Genomic DNA, 26,924 nt, shown 5'->3' with positions numbered 1-26,924 from the left:
TACTGGAAAACTGTTTGAAGGAGGGAAAATATTATTTATTTGGAAAAAATATAGCACATATAATACCATCTTTGTTGTGCATTTATAGCAAGAAGAACTACATAATTATTATTCTTTAAAAGAGTCTCATTAAGGATGTTAGGCATTCTGACTTTTATTGTTGTTTTGTAATCAGATTGACTTTAATGAAAAACACATTTATAAATATATAGGTGTATTAGTTTGTTCTTGTTGTAACAAATTGCCACAAAGTTTAATAGCTTAAAACAATACAAACTTATCTATTTACAACAGTCAAGATATGGAAGCAACCCTAGTGTCCATCCATAGATGAATGGATTAAGATATAATACATAGTAGCCATAAAAAAGAATGAAGACTTGCCATTTGCAACAACATGGATGGAACTAGTGGGTATAGTGCTAAGTGAAATAAGTCAGAGAAAGACAAATACCATATGGTTTCACTCACGTGATATTTAAGAAACAAAATAAATGAATGAACAAAGAAAAAAAGAGACAAATTAAAAAAACAGACTCTTCAATACAAGAACAAATTGGTGGTTGCCAGAGGAAGGATGGGTAGGGGAATGGGTAAAACAGATAAAGGGAATTAAGAGTACAGTTACCTTGATGAGCACTGAGTAATGTATGGAATTGCTGAACCATCATATTGCACACCTGAAACTACTATAACACTATACTAATTATACTTCAGAAAAAAAAAAATATATATATATACACATATATATGGTCATTCAGTGAACAAAGATAACTTTGAATCAGTAGCTGTGTCGGAGTCCTCAATACCACCCCCAGGTTAGATAATTCATGAGGATTCACAGGACATAGCATATAATCATATTCACAGCTAAGATGTGTTCTAGAAAAAGGATGCAATGCAAAAGAAGCAAACATGGGGCAAAGTTGAAGGAAAAAGTCCTCTCCCAGTGCAGTCACACAGGATGTGCTTAATTTCTCAATGCCCAAAAGTTATGACAACAAATTAAAAGAGTTGTCTAGGGGTGTCTGGGTGGCTCAGTTGGTTAAGCATCTAACTCTTGGTTTTGGCTCAGGTCATGATCTCTTGGTTCATGAGTTTGAGAACTCACGAGAGTTCAGCTCTGTGTGGCAGTGTAGAGCTTGCTTGGGATTCTCTCCCTCTCCCCCTCCCCATCTTGTCCCTCCCCTGCTTGTCTTTCTTTCAAATAAATAAACTTAAATAAATAAATAAATAAATAAATAAATAAATAAATAAATAAATGTGTTGTCTATTATGAATGTTCCTAAGAAATGAGGTGATTTAAATTGGGAGTTGGTCACATAGGCATCCTCTGCCCAGCATGTATACAACTCCAGAATCTCTGAACAAAAGCAAGTGTCCAGTATAAACTACATTATTTGTACAAACACTTCAGGTACAATGAGCCACTTTTATTTAGGGAAAGATTTTTATCACTGTAGGAAACTGTTTGAGGAAACAGCCTGCCTTTCTAAGGATAGGCAGTATTAGGGCTACAATGTTAACCCCCCCCCCAACTTTTTTTTTTAACATTTATTTGAGAGAGAGAGAGGGAGAGGGAGACAGAGAGAGAGAGGGGAATGAGTTGGGGAGGGGCAGAGCAAGGGAAACAGAAGATCCGAAGCAGGCTCCATGCTGTAAGTGCAGAGCCCAAGGTGAGGCTTGAACTCAAGAACCCTGAGATCATGACCTGAGTCAAAACCAAGAGTTGGCCGCTTAACTGACTGAGCCACCCAGGAGCCCCATCAACCTTTTTCTCCACAGTACCCCAAGTATATTATGAAGATGTATTAATAAGGATAAATTATTATGCCTCATACCAACTTCAAATGGAGCAAAGTCTTAAATGTGGAACAATTAAAATAACTAGAAGATAATAAAATAATAAATAGCTAACATGTACTGAGCTCTTGCTATATTCCTGGCACTAAGTATATGTATGACCTTATTTAATGTTTACAGCAACCACATGAGACAGTCAGAGATGATACTCAAAACACTCAACTACCAGTATCACATGGCTACTACACTATTTAGGCATGTCGTTCCTAAAATCAGCCTGAGAGGTAGGTACTATTATTATCTCCACTTTATAAAAAAAGGAGTGAACATAGAGAATCCAAGGATCCACAGCTAATACATGACAGAAATGAGATTTTTAATTTAGCTTGTTCCAGAGCCCTGGCTCTTAATCACTGTGCTATATTGCCTCTCAATATGCAAAATACCCGTATGGTCCTAGGATGGGAAAGAATGTCTTACACAAAGACACACACACACACACACACACACACACACATACACACACAGAGGCACGGTAAAAACCATAAAGAAAGAACTGCTAAATTCAATTTCATGAAAATTTAAAACTAGAAATAGTAAAAGGCACAAAAAACAAAGTTAAAAGCCACTGGCTGAGACACTGTGATACATTTAAGAATTAAAGTCAGACAACATAAAATTTCCTTTATCAATAAGAACAAGACAAAGGAACACAACAGAAAAATCAGCAAAGTAACTAAGTAATTCACATAAAATGAAACCAAACAGCCAGGAAATATATGGGAAAAATGATAAATAATAATATAAATGCAAATTACATGACATACACTTCCATACTCACCAGACTGGCTAAAATTTTAGTCAGATAATAGCAAGTGCGGTGAATATGAGGAACAATAGAAATCTTTCTTCATTGATGGGAAGGATAAATTGACAAAACCATTTTAGGAAGATATTTGGCAGCATCTAATAAAGTTGAAGATCCATATATGCTCTGATCCAGTAATGTTATTTTTAAGGTTTATATCCTAAAGAAACCCTAACATATATGATCAGAGACATGAGTAAGAATGTTTGCTGCTGCACTATTTAAATATTATTATTATTATTATTATTATTATTATTATTATTTAGTGAGGAATAGCTCAAATGTTCAATAGCAAGGGAACAGAGTGAAAAAAATTAGTATATTTAAGACATATTATACAGCATATTATACATATTATATGGCAGTAAAAATGAATTAACTTACACTTATAATACACATGTATCACAAAAACATAAAACTAAGGGGAAAAAAAGTTGCAGACCATCATGTATCACTTACATAAGTTGTAAAAACACATAAAAAACAATATTATTTATTGTTCACAAATACACAAATGTATTAAAGATTAAAAAAAAAGGAAAGAAAAAATAAGATGGCCTATATAACATGACTTAGAATTCATTGTTTTTTTTAAATATTTATTTGAGAAAGCACATGTGCACACAGTGGGGGAGGGGCAGAGAGAAAGGGAGAGAAGAGAGAGAATCCCAAGCAGGCTCTGCACTACCAGTGCAGAACCTGACGTGGGGCTTGAACTCACAAACCATGAGATCATGACCTGAGCTGAAATCCAGGCAGATGCTCAACCAACTGAGCCACCCAAGTGCTTCAGAATTCACTGTTTTAAAGCAAGGCACATTAGAAGAAACTTGCTATTATATTTACTATTAAGGTGCTATTCAATGCATTATTTACTATATAATAAAGCGTTCTCTTTATAAAAACCAATGCATAGGGGTGCCTGGGTGGCTCAGTCAGTTGGGCGTCCGACTTCGGCTCAGGTCATAATCTCACGATTTGTGAGTTTGAGCCCCACGTTCGGGCTCTGTTGCTGCCAGCTCAGAGTCAGGAGCCTGCTTCAGGCTCTCTCCCCTCTCTCTGCTCCTCCCATGCTCATGCTCTGTCTCTCTCTGTCTCTCAATAATAAATAAACATTAAAAAAAAATTTTTTTTAAGAAAATCAATGTATATAATAATAGTAAAACAAAGGCTGAAAATCAATGCTCTAATTTCCATGTTAAGAATTTTGGGTGAAAAAAAGAAATAAAATTGGGGTGCCTGGGTGGCTCAGTTGGTTAAGTGTCCAACTTTGGCTCAGGTCATGATCTCACGGTGAGTTTGAGCCCCACATCAGACTCTGTGCTGATGGCTCAGAACCTGGAGCCTGTTTTGGATCCTGTGTCTCCCTCTCTCTATGCCCCTCCCCCGCTCATGCTCTGTCTCTCTTGCTCTCAAAAATAAATAAAACATAAAAAAAAATTTTTTAAAAACATGGAAGGAAGGAAAGAAAGATATGACCTAAAAATCAATAAAACAGGAAAAAAAGTAAACAAAAGAGAGAAATCAGGAAAACCCAAATTTTGCTCTTTGAAATGAACAAAAAGAGAGGAAACACCAATTACCAATATCAGGAATGAGAGTAGACATCACTATAAGACTGTAAAGATGTTAAAAGATAAGATAATCTTGAGTAACTTTCACCAATAAATGACAACTTAGACAAAATAGACAAATTCTCAAAAAGCAACACAAGAAGAAATATACAGACAAATCCTTTTTTTTTCTTTCCTTTAAGTAGGCTTCGTGCCCAGCCTGGAGCCCAACGCAGGGCTTGAACTCACCACCCTGAGATCAAGACCTGAGCTGAGACCAAGAGTCGGACACTTAACCTACTGAGCCACCCAGAAGCCTCAGCAGATAAAATGTTTTAAGTAGATATGCTCATTAAGATTTATATGTACATTTCTGGGACACCTGGGTGGCTCAGTAAGTTAAGCATCGGACTCTTGATCTCAGCTCAGGCCTTGATCTCGGGATGGTGAGTTCAAGCCCTGCACTGGGCTTGGTCCTAGGAAAGAAGCCTACTTAAAAAAAAAAGACAAAAAACCAAAAACATTATATGTCATTAAAAAACCCTCACAAAGAAAACTCCAGGTCCAAAAGGCTTCATTTGGTGAATTGTAGACATTTAAGAAAGAGGTAACATCAATTATACATAAATTCCCTGGAAGGGCAAAAAAACAGGAAAGACTTCTCAACTCATTCATGAAGCTAGCACAACCCAGATACCACATGTGAAAAGAAAACTAAAGAAAAATAAAGCCATCTTGCTCATAAACATAAATGCAAAAAAATATAAATAAACTATTAGAATGTCAAGTCCAACAACATTTAAAATAATAACACATCATAACCAAGTGAATTTATTCCTGGAATGGAAAGAAAATATTTGAATATCAATATTCAAAATCAAGAAATGTAATATTTGCAAATCAAGAAATGTAATCTATTACACCAACAGAAAACATATAACATATAACAGGAAAATATTTTTATCATTTTAATAGATGAAGAGAAAAATTAGCATCTACTCACAAAAAAAATCAGTAAATGAAATAGAAGGGAACTTCCTTAATCTGATTAAAGATATCTATAATCATCCCCCCATACACATATACACCCACACACACAGAAATTTTAATGGTGGACTATTAAAACTTTGCTGAAATTCTATCACCATTTCAACTCGACATTATGTTGGAGGTCCTAACAAGTGCAATAAAGGGGAGGATGGGAGATGGAGACTGTGCAAATGGTTATGACTGCATAGTATATGTAGAAATTTCAAAAACATCCATAGGCAAATTATTAAAATAAGTGAATTCACCAAGATCACTGGAAAAACAGCTCAAAATACAAAAATTAAGTATATTTGCACATACAACAAAAACTTAGAAAATAAAATTTTAAAAGTGGTGCCATTTCTAACAATGAAATAAAATACTTTTTAAAAAGCCAATATGTATAGAGTTCCTTGTCTCGACCTAGACTGGAATGAACACTTGTAAGGAACAACCATGATGGTGGTTGGGGAATCGGGGGGAGGGAAGGACATGGGCTTAGATGAGAGGGATGGGGAGACCAAGAAAAATGAGAATATGTTAAAGCTCCTTGTGGATTAAGTTATAAATATTTATTTGAACTATTTTAGGGGAAAAAAGGAGAAAAAGAAAAAGTTTCAGATGGCAGAATGAAGTCCAAGTGTATCAATAACTACAAACATAAAAAGATTAAATTCACTGGTTAAAAGAAAAAGAGATATTGTAATTTTAAAAAAAAATTATAACTTATTTGCTATGTATCAAAAAGGTTCATGGTAAAAGGATGAAAAATACATAAATAAAACTGATATAATATACAATATCTGGGGGGGAAAGGCTTTAAGACAAAAAGCATGAGTAATAGAGAAGATCACTAAATTATGACTTTAAGTCCTATTTCACAAAGAAAACAATTCTGAACAAGTACACACCTAACAAAATACATTAAAAATATAAAAAGCAAAAAATTGATAGAATTTTGGAACAAAAATGGTAAATCCACTGTCACAACGAGATCTTAACACTGTTTCAACATTTGCCATCAATCCTCCAAACTATCTCAGACTTTTTTCCTTTTAGATCAGAAGAAGATTTATGAACTTAAAGACGAATGGTCAATTCAAGTGCATTCTGAACTCTTTTAGAGGCTATTTCATCATTAAGTTACAGGAACAGTTAACTGAAAATAGTGAGAATCTCTAAAAAATGTCCGGTACTAAAGTGGATTATTGCTGCCATCTGCTGGAAACAATTTTTATCCCCATTTCGATCATATTCGCTTTAAAAAGTCCTTGTAAGAAAGCACATGCGGCCCAAACTGTAATCTTTTCTTTTCTTTTAATGTTCATTTATTTATTTTGAGAGAGAGAGAGAGACAGCACATGCCAGAGCGTGCGCACATGCGGGGAATGATTAAGGGAGAGAGGAAAGACAGAATCCCAAGCAGGCTCTATGTAGTCAGCACAGAGCTGGACACGGGTCTTGATCCCACAAACTGTGAGATCATGACCTTAGCCCAAACCAAGAGTCAGATGCTTAACTGACTGAGCCACCCAGGTGCCCCTGTAATCTTTTCTAAGTTTCCTTTATCTAGTGAGATAGAGATACTCTCTCTATATTAAAATGTGTGTCCTCCCTATGTGCAATTTAACAAGCCTCTGGTAACAATTTTTGTTTTTCCGAAGTCACAGGTTTACGACAGTGTTGAAAATTACACTGCCTGAAATCCACTTGGAACTTAATATATCCAAAAGACTACCAAGTTTCCCATACAACTACTGTAAAATCATTTTATATAATGAATAATTACAGTGAATCACTGCAACCACACAAACCACACTTTACTCCTACAGCATATGAGCCACATTACTTGCAATGTCTCTTAAAATACACACATAAAAATATATGGTAGGTCTTCTAGTGCTCCCTCAAATCTGGTTCCCTTGCCTTCCAGGCACACAGGAAAATTACACTTCTGCGGAGTTAGTACCTAAAATTAGTCAGGATCAACAGGTTGTGTGTGAAAGTACCATGTGCCATCTGCAGGCCAAGGCAAGTAATTGCATTTATCAGACCAGCAGCACTCTTCCTCTATACCAGTGAAAACATGTGGCCTCAAAAGGAGATGGTGAAGCCACCTTCTTTTGGTGATGATGAAGATGAAAGCAGCTTAAAACAATGAAGACAGTTACCCTATAGAGTTTTCCAGACCTACGAAAGACTTTGAAATAGTAAAAAAAAATAAGCTTTTATTAGGTTAAGCCACTGAGTTGGCACTTAAATATTACCTCAGCATAGCCTAGTCCAGGATTTCTCAACAGTGGCACTACTGACATCTTGGGATGAATAACCCTTTGCTGTGGGTGTTGTCTTATGCCACTTTAGGACATTAAGCAGCATTCCTGGCATCTACCCACTATTTGTCAGTAGCACCCCTCAATAATAACCACCAAAATTAGCTCCAGACCAGACACTGCCTTCCTCCCTGACTTTGAGAACCAGTAGCTTAGCTTAACCTGAATACAGTATATCTATCTACCTATATATGTGTATATATTACAAATATGTATGAGAGTATATTTAACTTAATTGTCATGTGACACAAATATATGCTTTATTATGTATTAAGGTCAGATGTTTCATAGGCCCTTAACAGATACAAATTTCATTTTCTTAAACTAGGAGAGCTAATTCATAAACTTAAAAAAATCTAGTCAGTATTACAAGTCTTTACATAGTAAGGTAAAGAAAATCTTTCAAAAGGATATATAAATCCATACATACTATGCTGTTCATTTCCGAGGACTCATAGCTCCCAACTGGATGTACATTTCCAATGGGCTCCAAGCCCTCTTCATCCCACATGTATGTTCCATCAGAGCTATCAGATGGAGAGAGCTCAAATGAAGAACCAGCTCTGTAATCTGTATCTGGTGAAATCAAGTTATTCCCAGAAGTATGTTTTGTACATTCACTCCTGTCTTCAATTGATTTTTTAAAAGAGAAAGAAAAAAAGTTATTAATTCACAAAAATATATTTCTCAGGTTCTAAAAATATAAGCTCTAATAATTCGTTATAACAAAAAAGTTGGCAAAAAGGTATCAGTAACTATAGAATTTTCTAAGTTCTAAAAAACAAAAAAATCAGGAGGCAAAATCTTAAATAACTTACTGAAATGTTTCCCAATACACATGAAGAAAATTCACTGAGCCATCTTTCACTTCTCCAACATTTCTAGAATTATAAATAAAGCCTTATTTCTTTTACTATTTCCTAAGATATTTACTTTTACACACTGGCCAGGAAACTCCTTACTAAGTATATATCATTCAAGTTCAGGGTTGCCTCCTTGTAAGGGAAATACTTGTTCTGGCAATCACTTCTAACTAGAAGACCCTCAAATAGGCAAGGGTTTATGCCTATCTTTAGGCATGGCCCAGGCCCTTGACCAGATCACAAGTCTATCCCCAATCCCTTCAGTTTGCTCTTTATTCAGGTCAGAGGCAGAGATACATTTTACACAGGGCAGAGATACATTTACACAGGGCAGAGATACATTTTCTCCAGACTTTCAGTGCCAGTATAACCAAGTACAAGCAGAAATGTTTAACAGGTGCTAATCTCACTTTCTTCAGTTAAAAAATTAAATAAAGCTCCTCTGAAAGTATAACAATAATATTTTGCTAAACAAGAAATATAAGTCCTCCTTTAAAAAAATGAAAATTTCCAAGGATAAAAATATGCATTACATTGGACATAACCTATATTAAAACATTAGCTCATTTACCCTTTGGTATAGCTTTACTCTAAACAAATAGGATCTATTCCTGTAAAGGAAGAGATGGTTTAAAATGGCATGCCACTGTTGAGGGAAGTGGGGAAAAAGAAAAAAACTTTGAAGCAAGTAAGAAAAGTTGCATGACATGCAGGACATGTCTATGCATGACAGTCAATGAAGAAAAAGGTAAGATACATTAGGGGAAGAGTGTTTTTATTGACATTGTTTTAAATAGTGAAAAATAGGACCAGAAGCAAAAGTCACAAGGAAGATAAATGTTGCCCTGCCCCAATTTTATCTAGATCCATCCCTCCATGAAACTGACAGTATCCTGGAATTATTCAAATCTAATCCTAAGTTCAGTTATATTATCTAGGAGAAACCAAACAAATTTAAGGATATTAATATTTACCAGAGACACTTATATCTATCCACTCATCAGTTTTACTTTTTTCATTTTCCTTTGGGGAATCAAATATATCCTTCGGTGGTACGTTTTCATGCTTTTCTTCTTTGAGAGAAATTTCCTCTGGAGTTATTCTAGTTCTGTTGGAGTCTTCTATATCTATAAAATCATCACTAAAGTCTTCACTTAAATCATTTTTATCAGAAGACGACAAAGAAGACAAAGAAATATCATCCACATCATCACTCAGGTATCTAATTTTAGTATCATGCTTCATGGTCTGGTCATTTTCTGTTCTGTAACTATCATTTTCAATTAGTTCTTGGTCTTTACTAGTAGCTCTGTCCTTAGCCATAAGTGCAGCACTTTCCTCTACACATGTATCAGCAGGTGAATTTTTATTACCATCAACTGTGATAGTCCCAGAAAATGGAGGTCGGCTAGATTTCAGTAGAGAGGGATGAACCATCCTATAACCCAACGTGGATGTTACACCTGGGCCATTTGGTAAAGCCAGCTTCTTTCCACCAGCAGCATAAGGCCTATTAAATCCATACCCTAAATGATCATTCCCATTGAGTACTTCTGACTGCCGGGAATTTCTTGTTAGCATACTGGACCTCAGAGGCACTCTAATGGGTAGCTGTTGGTTCTGATAAGGCTTTGTAAGATCTGCAGCTCTATTGAAGGAATGTGATCTGGTTATAGATGAAGGTGGAAGGAATGAGTTTTGAATGGAATGTGAAAAACTTTGTGACCTTACCATTTTTTCACAAGTAAGAGATTTAATATTGTCTAGGGATTGTGCTAAGCCTTCTCCAGAAGTGCTTCTGGTGGCACAGGAGTTTGCTCTAGGCCTTTGTATGCTACCAGATGAACGGTTTCCATACAGTCCATTCAACTGCGATTTTGGAGCATTGACTGAAGAATATGAAGTCCTTCCTAATAATGTGCCTTTGGTGAATTTACCCAAACTAGATGGTCCAGACAAAGACTTTTGGTTTAACTCCTCTGTAGATGACACAAACATAGTGGATGGCTTTGCTAACTTTGATGTAAGTAAAGAAATACTTTTCAAGCCTCCCTTTATCCCATTTTTATCAAACATTACTTGAGTAGGTACATGTTTTTCAGGATCAATCACTTTATCATGTGAAGTTTGAGTACTATTACGCTCTTCAGCACTTTGTGCACTAAGCTGGTATTTAGTTGTCGTTCTCCAATTAAATGAATGGGATGATGGGCAATCAGAGCCATTATTTTTGATGTAACTTTTGACGTTGCCACTCTTGGAAGTTCCCAATAAATTAACAGGTGTCCCACTGGGCATTGGCTGTAGTGTACTTCTCACAGATTTTGTTCCATACTTTGGCAACTTGGAACCCAAAAATGACTTGATTTGTGTTTTTTCTTCCATGAGCTATAAGGTGCATTTGTTCTTAAAATTTGACAGAATCTGAGGAGACAAAAAAAATAGATTAAACATTCCTAAATAAGCACAATTACATGGGGTATTACATAATAAGAATATATATTCTTAGACAATTAAATGATCAAAGCACAAAAGCTACTTATGATTCCTAAAAAATTCTTTATAAATATTGAATGCGCTAATTAAATTAATAAATTAATGTTAGGAGAAAGCAAAGAACATTTTTATAAACACTTTTATAAACTTGGGCTATGCATAGTGATAGCAAAATCCAGAAATAATAAAATTAGACTACCGATGTTGACTGTGTTTTTAAAAAAATAAATACTTCTATAGCACACCTTCCAATTTCAATCCAAATTATTTTTTCACTTTGGACAATATTATCGCCTTTAAAAATAAGAAAATGCCAGAATGGATAAAAAAACAAGATCCATCTATTTGCTGTCTACAAGAGACTCGTTTTAGACCTGAGGACACCTTCAGATTGGAAGTGAGGGGATGGAGAACTATCATGCTACTGGAAGTCAAAAGAAAGCTGGGGTAGCCATACTTATATCAGACAAACTAGACTTTAAATTAAAGGCTGTAACAAGAGATGAAGAAGGGCATTATATAATAATTACAGGGTCTATCCATCAGGAAGAGCTAACAATTATAAATGTCTATGCACCGAATACGGGAGCCCCCAAATATATAAAACAAATTAATCACAAACATTAATCACATAAGCAACCCTATTGATAAGAATGTGGTAATTGCAGGGGACTTTAATACTCCACTTACAACAACGGATAGATCATCTAGACACAGGATCAATAAAGAAACAAGGGCCCTGAATGATACATTGGATCAGATGGACTTGACAGATATACTTAGAACTCTGCATCCCAAAGCAACAGAATACACTTTCTTCTCGAGTGCACATGGAACATTTTCCAAGACAGATCACATACTGGGTCACAAAACAGCCCTTAATAAGTATAAAAGAACTGAGATCATACCATGCACACTTTCAGACCACAATGCTATGAAGCTTGAAATTAACCACAGGAAAAAGTCTGGAAAACCTCCAAAAGCCTTAAAGAACACCCTACTAAAGAATGAATGGGTCAACCAGGCAATTAGAGAAGAAATTTAAAAATATATGGAAACAAATGAAAATGAAAATACAACAATCCAAATGCTTTGGGATGCAGCGAAGGCAGTCCTGAGAGGAAAATACATGGCAATCCAGGCCTATCTCAAGAAACAAGAAAAGTCCTTGGGGTGCCTGGGTGGCTCAGTCGGTTAAGCGTCCGACTTCGGCTCAGGTCATGATCTCACGGTCAGTGAGTTCAAGCCCTGCGTCGGGCTCTGTGCTGACAGCTCAGAGCCTGGAGCCTGCTTCAGATTCTGTGTCTCCCTCTCTCTCTGACCCTCCCCCGTTCATGCTCTGTCTCTCTCTGTCTCAAAAGTAAATAAACATTAAAAAAAAAAAAAAATTAAAAAAAAAAAAAAAAAGAAAAGAAACAAGAAAAGTCCCAAATACAAAATCTAACAGCATACCTAAAGGAACTAGAATCAGAATAGCAAAGACACCCCAAACCTAGCAGAAGAAGAGAAATAATAAAGATCAGAGCAAAAATAAACAATACAGAATCTAAAAAAACTGTAGCAGATCAATGAAACCAAGAGTTGGTTTTTTGAAAAACTAAACAAAATTGATAAACCTCTAGCCAGGCTTCTCAAAAAGAAAAGGGAGATGACCCAAATAGATAAAATCATGAATAAAAATGGAATTATTACAAAAATAAGAAAACGTGATTTTGTTCATTTTTTTTTTTTTATTTATCTTGAGAGAGAGAGAGAGAGAGAGAGAGATTAAGAGACAGAGAGAGCAGGGGAGGGGCAGAGAGAGGAGAGAGAGAATCCCAAACAGGCTCTGCACTCTCAGTGCAGAGCCCGATGCAGGGAGCAGGCTCACCAACTGTGAGATCATGACCTGAGCTGAAATCAAGAGTCAGACACTTAACCAACTGAGCCATCAGGTGCCCCATGATTTTGTTAATTTTTAAAGCATACGTGATCTTATAAAAACTGGAATACATTTTTAAAATTCATTACTAAAATCATGGTAGGATGGGGCGCCTGGGTGACACAGTCAATTGGCATCAGACTTCAGTTCAGGTCATGATCTCACAGTCCGTGAGCTCGAGCCCCCCGCCGGGCTCTGTGTTGACAGCTCAGAGCCTGGATCCTGTTTCGGATTCTGTGTCTCCCTCTCTCTGTACCCCTCCCCCACTCACACTCTGTCTCTCTCTCTCTCAAAAATAAATATTAAAAAAAAAATTTAGTGGGGCGTCTGGGTGGCTCAGTCGGTTGAGCGTCCGACTTCGGCTCAGGTCATGATCTCGCGGTCCGTGAGTTCGAGCCCCGTGTCGGGCTCTGTGCTGACAGCTCAGAGCCTGGAGCCTGTTTTGGATTCTGTGTCTCCCTCTCTCTGACCCTCCCCCATTCATGCTCTGTCTCTCTCTGTCTCAAAAACAAATAAACGTTAAAAAAAAAAATTTAGGGGCGCCTGGGTGGCTCAGTCGGTTAAGCATCCGACTTCAGCTCAGGTCATGATCTCACAGTCCGTGAGCTTGAGCCCTGCATCGGGCTCTGTGCTGACAGCTCAGAGCCTGGAGCCTTCTTCAGATTCTGTGTCTCCCTCTCTCTCTGCCCTTCCCTTGCGCATGCTCTGTCTCTGTCTCAAAAATAAATAAAAACATAAAAAAAAATTTTTTTTTAATAAGATCATGGTAGGATGTAGGAAAAGAATACAATAGCATACAAAAAAGTCTGACATTAAGGGTGGAGCTATCAGCTATAATTTTAAGCAACTAGTAATATAAACGGTCGGCACAGGTAGTGCCACGGTTAAAAGTATGATTTAATAAAGTTAATTAGTCCACTAATCTCAACCTCCCAAATTTATTTTAAAGGTAACACAAAACAAACTCACAAAGGTTCAATGTACATAAAAGGGCATATAACTAAAAAAAACTAGTGTCCTTTATTTGAGGAACTGTTTAATAAGGTATGACATATCATTGCCACATGATGAGATTACAAAGATGAGATAAAAATTAAAGTGTTTACCCTAACATTTGCAGAAATATAATATGCTATATGCTTACTGCTCACTAGATACTCTGTGATTATATAAAAATCTGTAAAAGCATACACAAGCATAGAATGTGAATAAAAGAAAAACACATGCCTAGGGTCTCTGATGGTTTTTAAAATTATCTTACAACACTGTCTTTAATTTGTTTTATTTTTTAATTAAAAAAATTTATTCCAACCCACCCCTATACCTTAAAAATTAAGAGTTTCTAAAGTACATCTGTATTATTAATCATGTCGAAAGCAAATATTAAGGAAATCATACAGATTTTCAAGTAAAGATGGTAGGGTAAAGCAAAATTATAGAACTTCCCATCTCCCATAACTAATAAAAGAGAAAGAATATATATACGTGTATGTATGTATAATTTTTACCCAAAAACCCACCAGCTAGCTGCAGTCAAACAAAAATTATTTAAAACTAAGTGCCTCTAAACTTTTAAAAGTGCTAGCCAGAAAAAGATTTCTGCACAATGTGGTCTGGTTCCTAGCCTGATGACACTGCCTGAAAGCATCAATGGGAAAAATAGGTGAGATGCTAAAACTTCAAAGTTTTAATAAACATCCTCCAGTTTGGATAGAAATATCTGGTTTGACAGTCCCTAGAAAAGTCCAGGAAAACATCTTCAGCACAGAAGCTCTGAAACCCCAGCTGAGGCCCAGTGGCACCAGAACCCATCAACTTCCAAGGCACTAATCTGATTTGAAGGAAGGATCTGAAGCCCCTAAAATTATATTACACCCTCAGCAGGATGGAGTGAGACCAGTACAGAACACTTAAGGAGACAGAGGAGCCTGGGGCACCAGAAAAGTTCTCTCCACAACACCACCTTACGCCCTTCAACCACAGAGAAGCAGACAGAGAACAACATACAACTGCTCCAAAAGTGTACTGAAAAAAAAGTGTGCAGTAAAAAAAGGAGACAAAGTCACAGTTCAAGTGACAAAGGCATCAGTGGGAATTCACCTATGTTATATCAGAGCAAATACAAAGTCTTGATCTAGCTAGTCAAGTCTTTACCTAGAGAGACAAAAAGAAGTGGCCACACAACTACATAAACAAGGGAGTAGAAGGAAGGAGAGAAACAAATAACAGCTATAGCAAACAGACAAAGGAAGAATCCAGAAAGAAGAAAAATGTAACAAGGAAATAAGAAAATCCCCAGTGAGTTCTTTGTAACAGAGAACAACTTAATAAGAACACACATTTAATAAAACAAGAATTCAAAGATAAAAAGGCAAAATAGGTAAGTTGAAAAGAAGCTACAGAGCTAAGGAAATCAATTAAGAAGTAAAGAACCAAAGACTGAAAATCAAACTAATTGGCAAGGAGAAAAATCTTAAAATAACCTGAGTAGTCAGGAAAAAAAAAGACAAAAGTATCAAAGCACTTAGATAGAAGATGTAAGGCAGAGATTGAACAGAAAGATAAATAGTATCCCTGAAGTAGAATAACTAAATAGAAGAGAAAAAGCAAGTAGACATAACAGAAAATATCCCTAAAATAAAGGAGAAAAAAAATCCACAGAACAGAAGGAAAAATAAAATCAACCATAGATCTAAGTACATATCTAGATTAAGTTAATAAAGCATCGAGGACAAAGAAACAATTCTCCAGGAATGCAGGCAGAAAAAAAAAACACTTTGTAACAATTCAGAGTTTGATGTCATGGACTGCCATTTACTGATCCCTGATGGTTGACATAGACCTATTCTGTGTTGGGTGAAAGAAAAAGGAGAATTTGATTCATTAGTCATTTATTCATTTATCTCTTCTGCTTACTCTTCTGAGCTCAAGTCAATTAAGAATTTCATGCTGACCAGAAAGGACAATCACTCTATGGTACATGGGCAGTCAGGTTTTATGTTTGTGTTAACTCTGTAGCCACAGCTAAAACTGTAGAATTGGAAACGATAAAAACTCTCTCACTGCCTGTGTATCTACTATAACTCAGGTAGGTTATTTACCTCTCATTCCAAGTACATATTACTTTCCTACCCCTACAGGGTATTAATAAATTAGATTATAAGCGGCACTGTTCTGATTAGCTTATAGAGATAAATATGCATTTATATAAATTGAACAAGACCAAAACTCTCAAAAACTACGAAAATTGATCTTCAAATATTTTAAATATGTTACACTTTTAAAAATTATTTGTACAGAAATTCAGAAAGGTTTTAAGAACGAAGTTCACATAACTAAGGTAAGTATCTGGCAAAACAAAACTTGTTTTAATAAAACAAGTCTATTTTCTGATTTTTTTATCAGTATTAAAGGTAACATAAGCATATATTTTTATTCAAGTAAAGTAACTTTAATGAAACACATAAACTTAGTGATCAAATAAACCATTCTTACTCATACAACATTTAAGTTTATGAAAATACAAATCTGTGTTTAAATTGAGTGATTCTGACAAATCTTTTTATAGCAACAGTAATTATGTTATATAGTGTTAGATTACAGATAATTTTCAAGAACTTTAAAGATAACTTAAAACCTTAGACTAATACTAAATTAAATTAACTAATGAATAATCATTGGCTCCCTAGATCATTTCTAAGGAAGACAGAATGCTAAAACATTGATTACTAAGCATAATTTCAAGTTTTTATGCTTTTGATTCTTGTTATTGTATGCTGCAGACAGATGACAGCTTGGGACATGTAAATGAACACACTAATTTTTGCTATGTTAAGAAACTGTATATTGGATCCCACTTTTATAAAAATAACATGATAGAAATCACATAAAGTTGTATGTGCACATATTTATTTATTTATTTATTTAAACGTTTATTTATTTTTGAGACAGAGCATGAACAGGGAGGGGCAGAGAGAGAGGGAGACACAGAACCTATTAATAGTGGTCACCATTAGGGAAGAGAGAATTAGGTAACATGAAGATTTCTTTTTACCTTTAAATTTTTATTTAAATATTTTAAACATGCCCAAATTTTTGTAATTTAAAAAGTTTTAACTAAAAAACTTTAGTTTTTTAAATCTTAAAAATAAAAATATCTTAAAAATAAAAAACAATTGGGGCGTCTGGGTGGCTCAGTCGGTTGAGCGTCCGACTTCGGCTCAGGTCATGATCTCGCGGTCGTGAGTTCGAGCCCCGCGTCAGACTCTGTGCTGACAGCTCAGAGCCTGGAGCCTGTTTCAGGTTCTGTGTCTCCCTATCTCTGATCCTCCCCCGTTCATGCTCTCTCTCTCTCTGTCTCAAAAATAAATAAACGTTAAAAAAAAATTAAAATAAATAAATAAAAACAATTTATTCAATACCAAAACAGATTAATAGTTAATCTAACTAAAAATGTGTTCAAAATTAAGTTTAATATTATATAAAATATACTTAAAAACATAAAAATAAAAGATGTTTGGATAAAAATAAAGGATTTTTTTTATTCAACAAATGTAACTTCTTCATAAATACCATTTCAATTTCACCAGACCTCAACCTCAATTTAATATTTCACTTGTCAACTTTATCTTTAAAAATCTATTCTAAACTCACAATTCCCAGTTCTTACCCTCATTATCTCTTTCTATATTGCTACAAAGGCTTCTATATTATTAAGTCTCCCATCTCACTTCACATCCAAACTATCTACAGTTACTCTCTTAAAGCACAGATCTGATATCATTCCGATTAAAAATTATGCATGGCACAGGAACAACAAAATAAAACCCAAAATCCACTATAGAGATCAAGCTTCTCTATTTGGTTCTACACTATCTTTGCAGTACTGTACATTTTAGCCAAAGGTGCATTGTTGGTCATTCCCCAAAATCTATCCCTTATTTTCTACCTTCTTTGCCTTTGCTATTGTAAAGATCACCTTGAAGGCCCCACACTCAAAGTTCAAAATCCCTAACACCCAGAAACCTTTCCAGTTAAAACTGATTTTACATCCTTCTCTATTCCCTTTGCACCGATAATATAGTTGAGTCTGTCCAATTAGTCTGTCTAATTGCGTGGTGCATGTCTATTTGACCCATAAGAAAGTAAACCTGTTAAGAGTTATATACTTTGGGAACCACAAATTTGAAAGATCCTCAACTTTTTTTTTTTTTTTTTTTTACATTTTATTTATTTTTAAGAGAGACAGACAGACAGAGCCCAAGCAGGGGAGAGGCAGAGAGAGGGAGACACAGAATCTGAAGCAGGCTACAGGCTCTGAGCTGTCAGCACAGAGCCCGACGTGGGGCTCGAACCCGCCAACCGCGAGATCATGACCCAAGCCGAAGTAGGATGCTCAACTGACTGAGCCATCCAGGGGCCCCCAAAAGATCCTCAACTTTTTAAGTACATTCATAATCTCTTAGTGCAAGCTAATTTAATAAATGTAAGTCAAGACTGAAAAATAACTTGGTTTTAGGGGCCTGTAATTAACTGGTAGGAGCTACCTCAAGCAGTATGTTGAAAAAGATTCAGAAGTCAAACTCAGACTCTATGATAAATTATCATAATCAAACAACAGTAGCTGACATGACCAGAAAAAGGACAGGGGCAATATCCATTCCAGACGACCTCCATGCCATTATTTTTTATAACAGTCTTTACCACAAAACATACTCCCACACCTACAATCACATTCAGGATAACCCTAAGAAAACTAGTAATGATATTCTATATAAGGGTCATTTTGCAAATCACTAAGTAACACACATTAAAGATTCTGCCCTCTGGTGAGTCAGTCTGTGAATCAGAAAGGCTTTAATATTTCCTTGTCTATCACAAGTAGACTAAGGACAGCACATTCTATTCCTTCACTTCTCTATTCCTCTATTTTACTGCCTAAAATGAGAGTAATGCATATTATCTCCCAAGAACACCAGGATATTAATAACTTAGAGGCATAAGTTAAGCCCACAAGAAAGATGCACTATTACTACAAAGTGTTTGGGGTGTCATCACTCAGAAAAATGTACTATTCCTATCAAAAATATTTTTGATTTCTAAATGCACAAATGCTTATAACATAAATAAAATTAATCATCATGGGCTGTGGTTTCAGTATAAACTAATCTGATAGTTCAACTGTAAAGCTTCCATATCTGCCTATATTATGAATATTGTCACTTTATTAGTTAATGAGCTACCTATCATCTTTAAATATTCATGAAATTTTCTTCCACATTTGCTTGTATAACTATGAAATAAAATAAAACATACATTGTGAGTCTGCCTCATTTTAGTAGCTATGCTACCTCTGATGTACTTTCCCTGATATGCAGTCTGTTAAGTGATTAAAAGATGCAGTCATAACAATTTGAAAAAGTACATGTTGGCTACAAAATCTAATGATATCATCTTCTCTGAAACACTTCAATATTGTCTGTGAGCTTTAATTTAATGCTGAACTAAAAATAATACCTGGCATAGGGCCTGGGAATGTCTGAGATTTTCTGATTTAATTTCTGTAAAATGATTTTTTTTTAAGTATAGCACATTTACACTATTAGTATTTCACATCTGAATTTTCAAAACTACATATAAATTTCTCTCTCTCTCTCTCTCTCTCTCTCTCTATATATATATATATATATATATATATATATATATAATTTATTGTCAAATGGGCTAACATACAGTGTGTGTTCTAGGTTTTGGGGGTAGATTCCCGTGGTTCATTGCTTACAGACAACCCCCAGTGCTCATCCCAACAAGTGCCCTCCTCAATGCCCATTACCCCTTTTCCCCTCTCCCCTGCCCTCCCATCCACTCTCAGTTTGTTCTCTGTATTTAAGAGTCTCTTACGGTTTGTTTCCCTCCTTTTCTGTTTGAAATTATTTTTTCTCCTTCCCTTCCCCCATGGTCTTCTATTAAGTTTCTCAAGTTCTACATATGAGTGAAAACATATGTCTTTCTCTGACTAACTTATTTCACTTAGCATAATACCTTTCAGTTCCATCCACATTGCTGCAAATGGCATGATTTCATCCTTTCTCATTGCCAAGTAGTATTCTATTGTGTATATAAACCACATCTTCTTTATCCATTCATCAATTGATGGACATTTAGACTCCTTCCATAATTTGACTATACTACATATAAATTTCTAATAAATCAAAGTTTTTTTGGGGGGGTTGGTTTTGGTTTGTTTGTTGCTTTTAAAAAGAATCCACAACAAGGGGCGTCTGGGTGGCTCAGTCGGTTACTTGTCAGGTGACTGGATGTCATCTCAGGTCATGATCTTGCGGTTCTTGAGTTAGAGCCCCTCATTTGCCTCCATGCTGACAGTGTGGAGCCTGCTTGGGATTCGGTCTCTCTCCTTTTCTCTCTGCCCTGCCTACACACTCTTTCTCTGTCAAAATAAATAAACTTAACAAAAATAAATAAATAAAATAAAAGGAATCCACAATTGGATGGGAAGGGAAGACAAAAAGCAAACTTTACTTTTACATATGATTATGTATGTATGTATGTATGTATGTATGTATGTATGTATCCTGCTTACCACTCTATCCTTATTTAATATTCACATTACTTGTAGATTTCCTCCCATTTTAAATAGATAAACCAAGATTCAGAAAGGCTAAAATAAAATACTTGTCTAAAAATTCATAAACTACTGAAAAGGATCAGGTTCAAGTCCACCTGATTACAGAGTCCACAAACACTGCCTTCCTGGGAAAGGTATGAAATATTCTGAGAGGCTTACTGAGAGTTAGGGACACGAGTGAAGGAAAGGACTGGATACTAAGGTTAGGGAAGGATAAATACTACAAAGAACCTTTGTATAATTAAATGAGAAGTTTTACAGAGCACTAGAAGTTTTCACTTTTTCAAATTCCTTTCATATCCATTACCTTATCATCTGAGGAAACACCCCCTCACATTCTTTTTTTAGTTTTTCAAATAGCTTGTTAGAAGGTATGAACTGCCTGCATTTGGGGGATGTACATAGGCATAAATTTACTAACGAGACCAAGAGCAATGAACTGAACAGCAATACTGATGACTGCATACCCATAACCACATTTTTTTTAATTTTTACGTTCGTTTATTTATTTTGAGAGAGACAGAGACAGCATGAGTGGGGGAGGGGCAGAGAGAGAAAGGGAGACATAGAATCCTAACCATGCTCCACACTCTCAGCACAAAGCCAAATTCAGGGCTCCAACTCAATAAACTGTGAGATCATGACCTCAGTCAAAATCAAGAGTCAGATGCTTTACCGACTGAGCACCCAGGTGCCCCACCAGTCACTTCTTAATATGTGCTTTCACATTCAAATAACTATATCTTAATTTCTTTTTTTACCTTTTGTTACTCAACCACTTCCCCCAAATCCCTTCCACCCTGTTTCTCTTAGCTTTCATCTGTGGCATAAACTGATTCAAGGCTTGATTACAACAATTAAATAAACAAAATTGACATCTTCAGCCAAAAGTAAAGGTTTAAAACAGTACTTTATTCCAGAGTGTTCATAGTTTTAAAAAGAGCACATCAAGCTCAACACAAAGTCCCATTATTGTATCAAGCTGACCTTTCTGTCCTCCAGTTACAACTTTTTACTCAAGCAGATAGGTATCAAAACAATTTGTGAAAGAGAGGCTTTAAATTAGTCTGTGGCTTAGGAACATTAAATGTTATTAAATGTAGATTCAAGGCATATTACTTTGTGAAATTTTAATTTAAGGAACAAGGAGAATACTGGCAGATAAAGAGAAACCAGAAGTTGCCCTTGGCCAAACCACAAAACTCTCCCTCCAAATTTTATCATTTAGTTCCGGTAAAACTCAACTGTGTGGGGCATGCAAACGACATTAAGGTGCTGAGGGCTAAGTAAAGATGACAGATGTCAAGCTGCTTGAATAATGGCCAAGCCTAACACCTGAGTGGTTGCACTGCCTTTTAAAATAGTATGTAGGCATAACAATTAACCATAGACATTTTATAAAACACTGGGTATAGAAAAATCATGGCATGCAATCCTTCAGTATTTTGGACCTGCTCAAGCAAAGTTCCTAAATTAAATAGGCACTGAGGACAGGGCTATAGATGATCAAGTATCAGGGAGAAGAGTGACAGGTGTAACATGAACACAGATTGCTACGCTATAAATTCACATATGGTACAGACTAAATTTGATACACCTGAACACATTACCCAACCCTAAGCTTGTTCAGTATACAGCAGACAATAAATGAAATCCCAAAATGAAATATTTTGTTAAGATTTAGCTGTACTGAAAGAATAATATCGTAGAAAAATAAATTTTAGTAGTAACTTTGACCTAATAGAATATAACATGGTAATTTTTTAAAAGAGCTAACTATTGGTTACATGCAACAATACAGATGAATCTAGCAAGATCCTTTAAACAAAAGAATCCAGATATTTAAGAGTACATATAGTGTGGTTCCATTTATAAAGATCAGAATGTCACTTCCACTTAGGCTGTAGAAAGCTGCAACGAATGTCACTACTACCTAACAACCTGGAACAGCCAGATAATCTTCAAAATCCTAACTTTTCTTGAGCCAATCAGAGAGCCAACATCAGAAGGCAACCAAATAATTTGGAATAATCCCAAATTCCAAAGGGGGCTAAGATCCTCCAAGAAGAGACAAGACATTTTAACAGTTTCACTTTTAGCAGAGCATATGAGAAGGAGGTGATCACCATAAGGAGTAATAAGCTAACATTTTCATGGATACTTAAAAGCCAAATGTGGAGTAAAATGTCAGTTTGGAATAGCAAGCTCTCTTTCGAGGGCTTCAACCTACTGTTCAAGGCATTAGAGAGCCTCCTCTCAATGGCACAAGCATACAGGAGATAAGAGGCTAAGCTTGGACAAGGACAAAGCCCCACTGGCTTCTATGCATCCTTTTATCTTATGAAGCAAAACCTTAAATAGCTGGGGAAGGGGCAGCAAACCCTCTCACCTCTAGGACACAGAGAAAGATCCATTGCACCTGGGGAAATAGAATGGAACATAAAAAATGCTCAGTTAACCAACAAGCCAAACTAATGATGGTAAAAAAGATGAGAACAAAGCAGTGGTTCACCAATGTTGGTGTGCATCAGAATCACCTGGAAGGGCTTATTAAACAAGATTACTGCCCCACTGCCACCCCAGAGTTTCCAAGTCAACATGTCTAAAATGGGCCTTAAAACATGTATTTCTACATGTTACATCTTGGAACAAAGATTACCTCTATGAGAAGAGGTTGACTGAGGTGTTGGTAACAGTCTATAACTTAATCTGGATGGTGTTTCTCAGGTGAACAATTATGTAAAAATTCACCAAAAGGTACATCATTTAAGATTTATGCACTTGATTGTTTGTATGTTATAACTCAATGTAAAAAACGTTTCTCTAAGATTTAAAAATCTTCACACTAATACTTCCTATATTTCAAGGCAATCAAATAACTGCTGATGAAAATTTTCTTCATAGTAGAATCATAACTAACGAATGCAGAAAACAAACACGGAATCACAAAATAAGAAAATCAGATTACTTGGTGTTGGTTAGCAAGCAGCCCCTAATGAATTAATATATCCAGGTAGCAATCATTAATAACTGTTAAATCCATTAATTGAAAAAGACACCTGAATCTGAATCAATCTTAATGTCCTATTATGAAACAAGAGGACATACATACACTGGACCATCCATGAAATATTCTTGCCCAAACAAACTCAATTTGAATCTACTCAAGCCTCTAGATCTACAAATGTACAAGACAAGGAACAGATAAATGTTAAAAACATAAAGACATAATCAGCCAAATCTGGAGTGTGAAAAGGCTACAAGAGGAAGGATTCAGTTTCTTTCCTCAGCAAATAGAAAGAGAATGTTACAAGTTTAAGAGATATGTTAATTAATTAATCCTTCACATGGATTCTAATGTAATCAACCCCCAGTAATAAAAATTGTTTTTGAGACAATTCAGGAAAATTGATCATGAAATGGGTACCGAATCATATAACAGATGTTATTTTGTTGTTGTTGGGAGTGTTAAGAGTATAATGCTCATACATTTAAAATAAGTGTTCTACATAAAACAATACTGATAACTGCTAAAAGCTGAGTGATAACTCACAGGCAGGGTGGGGGATCACCATACTGTAGAGAAGTATGTTTAAGGTCTCTATATACTTTTTCCCTTAAAAAAGTAAACCTCAAATAAGGACATTTCCATAAGAGGAAGAGAGGTGTAATAAAGTACAGCACATTTGACATGCTCCCCCCTTCCTCTTAGCATTCATTCTCTTTCTCTCCTTCTCTCTCTCTCTCTCTCTCTCTCTCTCTCCACTCTCCCCCTCTTTCTTCCTCCCTTCCTCCCCAGTCCCTTCAGGAGTACTTCTCTTTTTCCCTCAATAGGTCTCAGCTTATACTTCCATTCAGAGAACTCCCAATGTCTAGATCTCTACATTTAACTCCTCCCACAGAAGTCTCTTGATTTAACAGTACCATAAGGCATAAACTGCTTTAATCAAGGCTTGAGAAGTTTCAAGAGAAAAACTACCTTGGAAAATGGTAAAGGGTAATTAATGGTTAAGAGGGTTGTGAAGCTGCCCAGATTAGAATGTTATACTCACCACTTCCTAGGAGTATGGCATAGAACGAATTACTTGGTCTCTCATTAAAATTCAGTTTTTCATATGTAAATAATGGATAAGTAATAGTACCTAATCATGGCTTTGATCTTTTAGGCCATGCTGTTTGCAGATTACTATAACAATCTAATCTGATGAAGCTAATCTGGACCTCTTTTAACATTTGCAAAGGGATTTTTCATGAAAACACTATCAAGTAATAAGAACAACAGGCATCCTTGACCCCTACCACACCAGAATGCTACCATAATACAAAGCTCAGAAATGATGCAAAAATTGCTATGTCCCACATTACTTTATGGTTTACCTAAGTGAGATACTTAATAATTTACTTTTTAAGTAAAACAAAATGTTTCCACCAAAATGTCCAAGTCACAATACATTGTATCCAAACAAGTCACAATGCAAATACATCCATTTTCAATTTATTAATATATATATATATATTTTTTTTCATTATCAGCATAGGAATCAAATTTCATTATCAGCATGGCACAGACCTCTCTAATACTCCCAGCTCCCTTCCCATATTTAAACTTTAAAAACACAGTATTTAATACAAAACACTATATTAAATCACAAAACTCATTTTAATATATCTCAAATACAACCGAACAACTAATATTTAAATAATAAACCAACCTGATAAAATTAGGTAACAAATCGTTCTGACAACCAAATACTGAGTAATACACAGAATTCAATAGTATACACTTGGTGCAAGACCGATTGGGACACCTAATATAAGCTTTCTCTGATAATTCAAGAGGCACCTCAAGACCACAGGATCTGTCCCAGAGCTATCATAACAACTCAGTTATTTCATTAAAATAGAGATTTCATGGATTAGAGATTTCTAGCTGAAAGAATAGCTGGATTGCAGCCCTCCATTCTTACAGAATTTCAAAGAATGGACATTCAATGTTTTCTATCTAGTTCCTTCAAGGTGCAAGTGCCCATAAAGCAGACAAACCAATTTCCAGTCAGTTCTTGAATTATATACAATAATATTAGTAATAACCGAATCAACTAAACCTTTGGGAATACGGCTCTTAAAAAAAAAAAAAGGTCTACCTATAGCTGAGAGTTAGAGGTTTCCATCACTTGAGTCAATAATAGTAGGAGAAGGTTGCAGGAGTCCTTTTGAGGAGCAAACTTCACAAAACCAATCAGGGTCCTGGGACCATGAGGAAAAAATAAATGCTGGAGGTTCATATATCCTACATACAAAGGTTCCTCTACTCACTTCCAACTCATAAGCTTTTGTACTTGTAAAGGAAGCAAGTAAACATATGAGAGAAGATAGGAATCTCTTTTTTCCTCAATAGGTCTCAGTTTGTACATGCCTATCAGCATGAGCATGTTACCAAGAATGTGATACTATCTGAAGTATCTATCTGAAGGTAGATTTTTCTTGCATAAGCCAACTACTTGAACGAATGCTCAGGCAAAGCTGCAAGAAAGAACGAAGTTGACCTTAGGTCACTATCTGATTTTTCAAGGGTAACTGTGATTTTACAAGATTTTTAACCTACATGCTAACTAACTAGAACCTAACCTCAAACAAGATGTCCTTTGTGGTTATATATGTCTTCCGAATCACCATAAGCAGAAGAAACATAGATAAGCAATTTAAGATACATACATGTAGACCTTCTCTACAAAGTCTAAAGGGCTAACTACAGCCAGCAGGTAAGGAAAGAAATCTGTCCTGAAATTAAAAGGAAAAGAACCCATAGCTAAAAACATGCATTAAATCACACTCTCTTCTCCAATAAAACTATTACTGTATGCTTTCCACCACACTAATACAATGTCATCTTTAATACCATTTATTTGTTGACTAAATATTTACTGAGCATTCATTATAAGCCAGTCACTGGACAAGTTCCCAGGGATTTAGTTGTGACTAAAACAGATATCAAACCTTGCATTCACACAGCAAAGACTGGACATGCGTGTAAAAACAGTAAAACATGCACAAAAATATAATTAGTCTTATAAAAGATGGTATCAGGACATACACTGGGGACCAAGTTCTATTTCCAAGGTTTCTATGATAGTATAGGTAGTCATCAGCCCAGGATTATTCCACTAATTACTTATAAAGGCTCATGGTTGATTTATTAAGGTGTTTCAGGATTCACAGCTCGCACAACATACCATGGTCTACCACTAACGTATGTTTGCACATAGAGTTTCTCCTGCCTGGCAGGCACAATCCCTCACCCTTCACGTGTTCTATATAATATCAAGCAACCTTTACAGACCCCAGCATACCAGGGTAAGTTGTGGGCTCCTATTTTTTGTCAACAAACCAAAAAGTGCTCTTCAGACCACTTC

At 35.7% G+C, this 26,924-nt stretch overlaps 1 protein-coding gene across 7 annotated transcripts in view; it reads right to left on the bottom strand.

Annotated features, from left to right (window-relative positions):
• Positions 1-26,924, bottom strand: part of CCSER2 (coiled-coil serine rich protein 2) — a 190,853-nt gene that overhangs the window by 126,522 nt on the left and 37,407 nt on the right. For all 7 annotated transcript variants that reach the window (XR_008424850.1, XM_053909658.1, XM_053909655.1 and 4 more), the window contains exons 2-3: positions 9,424-10,873; positions 8,017-8,213 (exon numbers count right to left, since the gene is read on the bottom strand). Coding sequence is in view for 6 of the 7 variants with exons in the window: in XM_053909658.1 (XP_053765633.1) it covers positions 8,017-8,213; positions 9,424-10,834 (1,608 nt within the window). In the remaining variant the exon portion in view is untranslated. The remainder of the gene's footprint in view (positions 1-8,016; positions 8,214-9,423; positions 10,874-26,924) is intronic.

This window comes from Panthera pardus, unplaced genomic scaffold (genome assembly GCF_024362965.1).
Source record: "Panthera pardus isolate Hobbes unplaced genomic scaffold, ASM2436296v1 HiC_scaffold_22, whole genome shotgun sequence".
Classification (NCBI taxonomy): Eukaryota; Metazoa; Chordata; class Mammalia; order Carnivora; family Felidae; genus Panthera; species Panthera pardus.
Note: the sequence above shows the minus strand (reverse complement) of the source record. Positions and strands in the feature narration are given on the sequence as shown.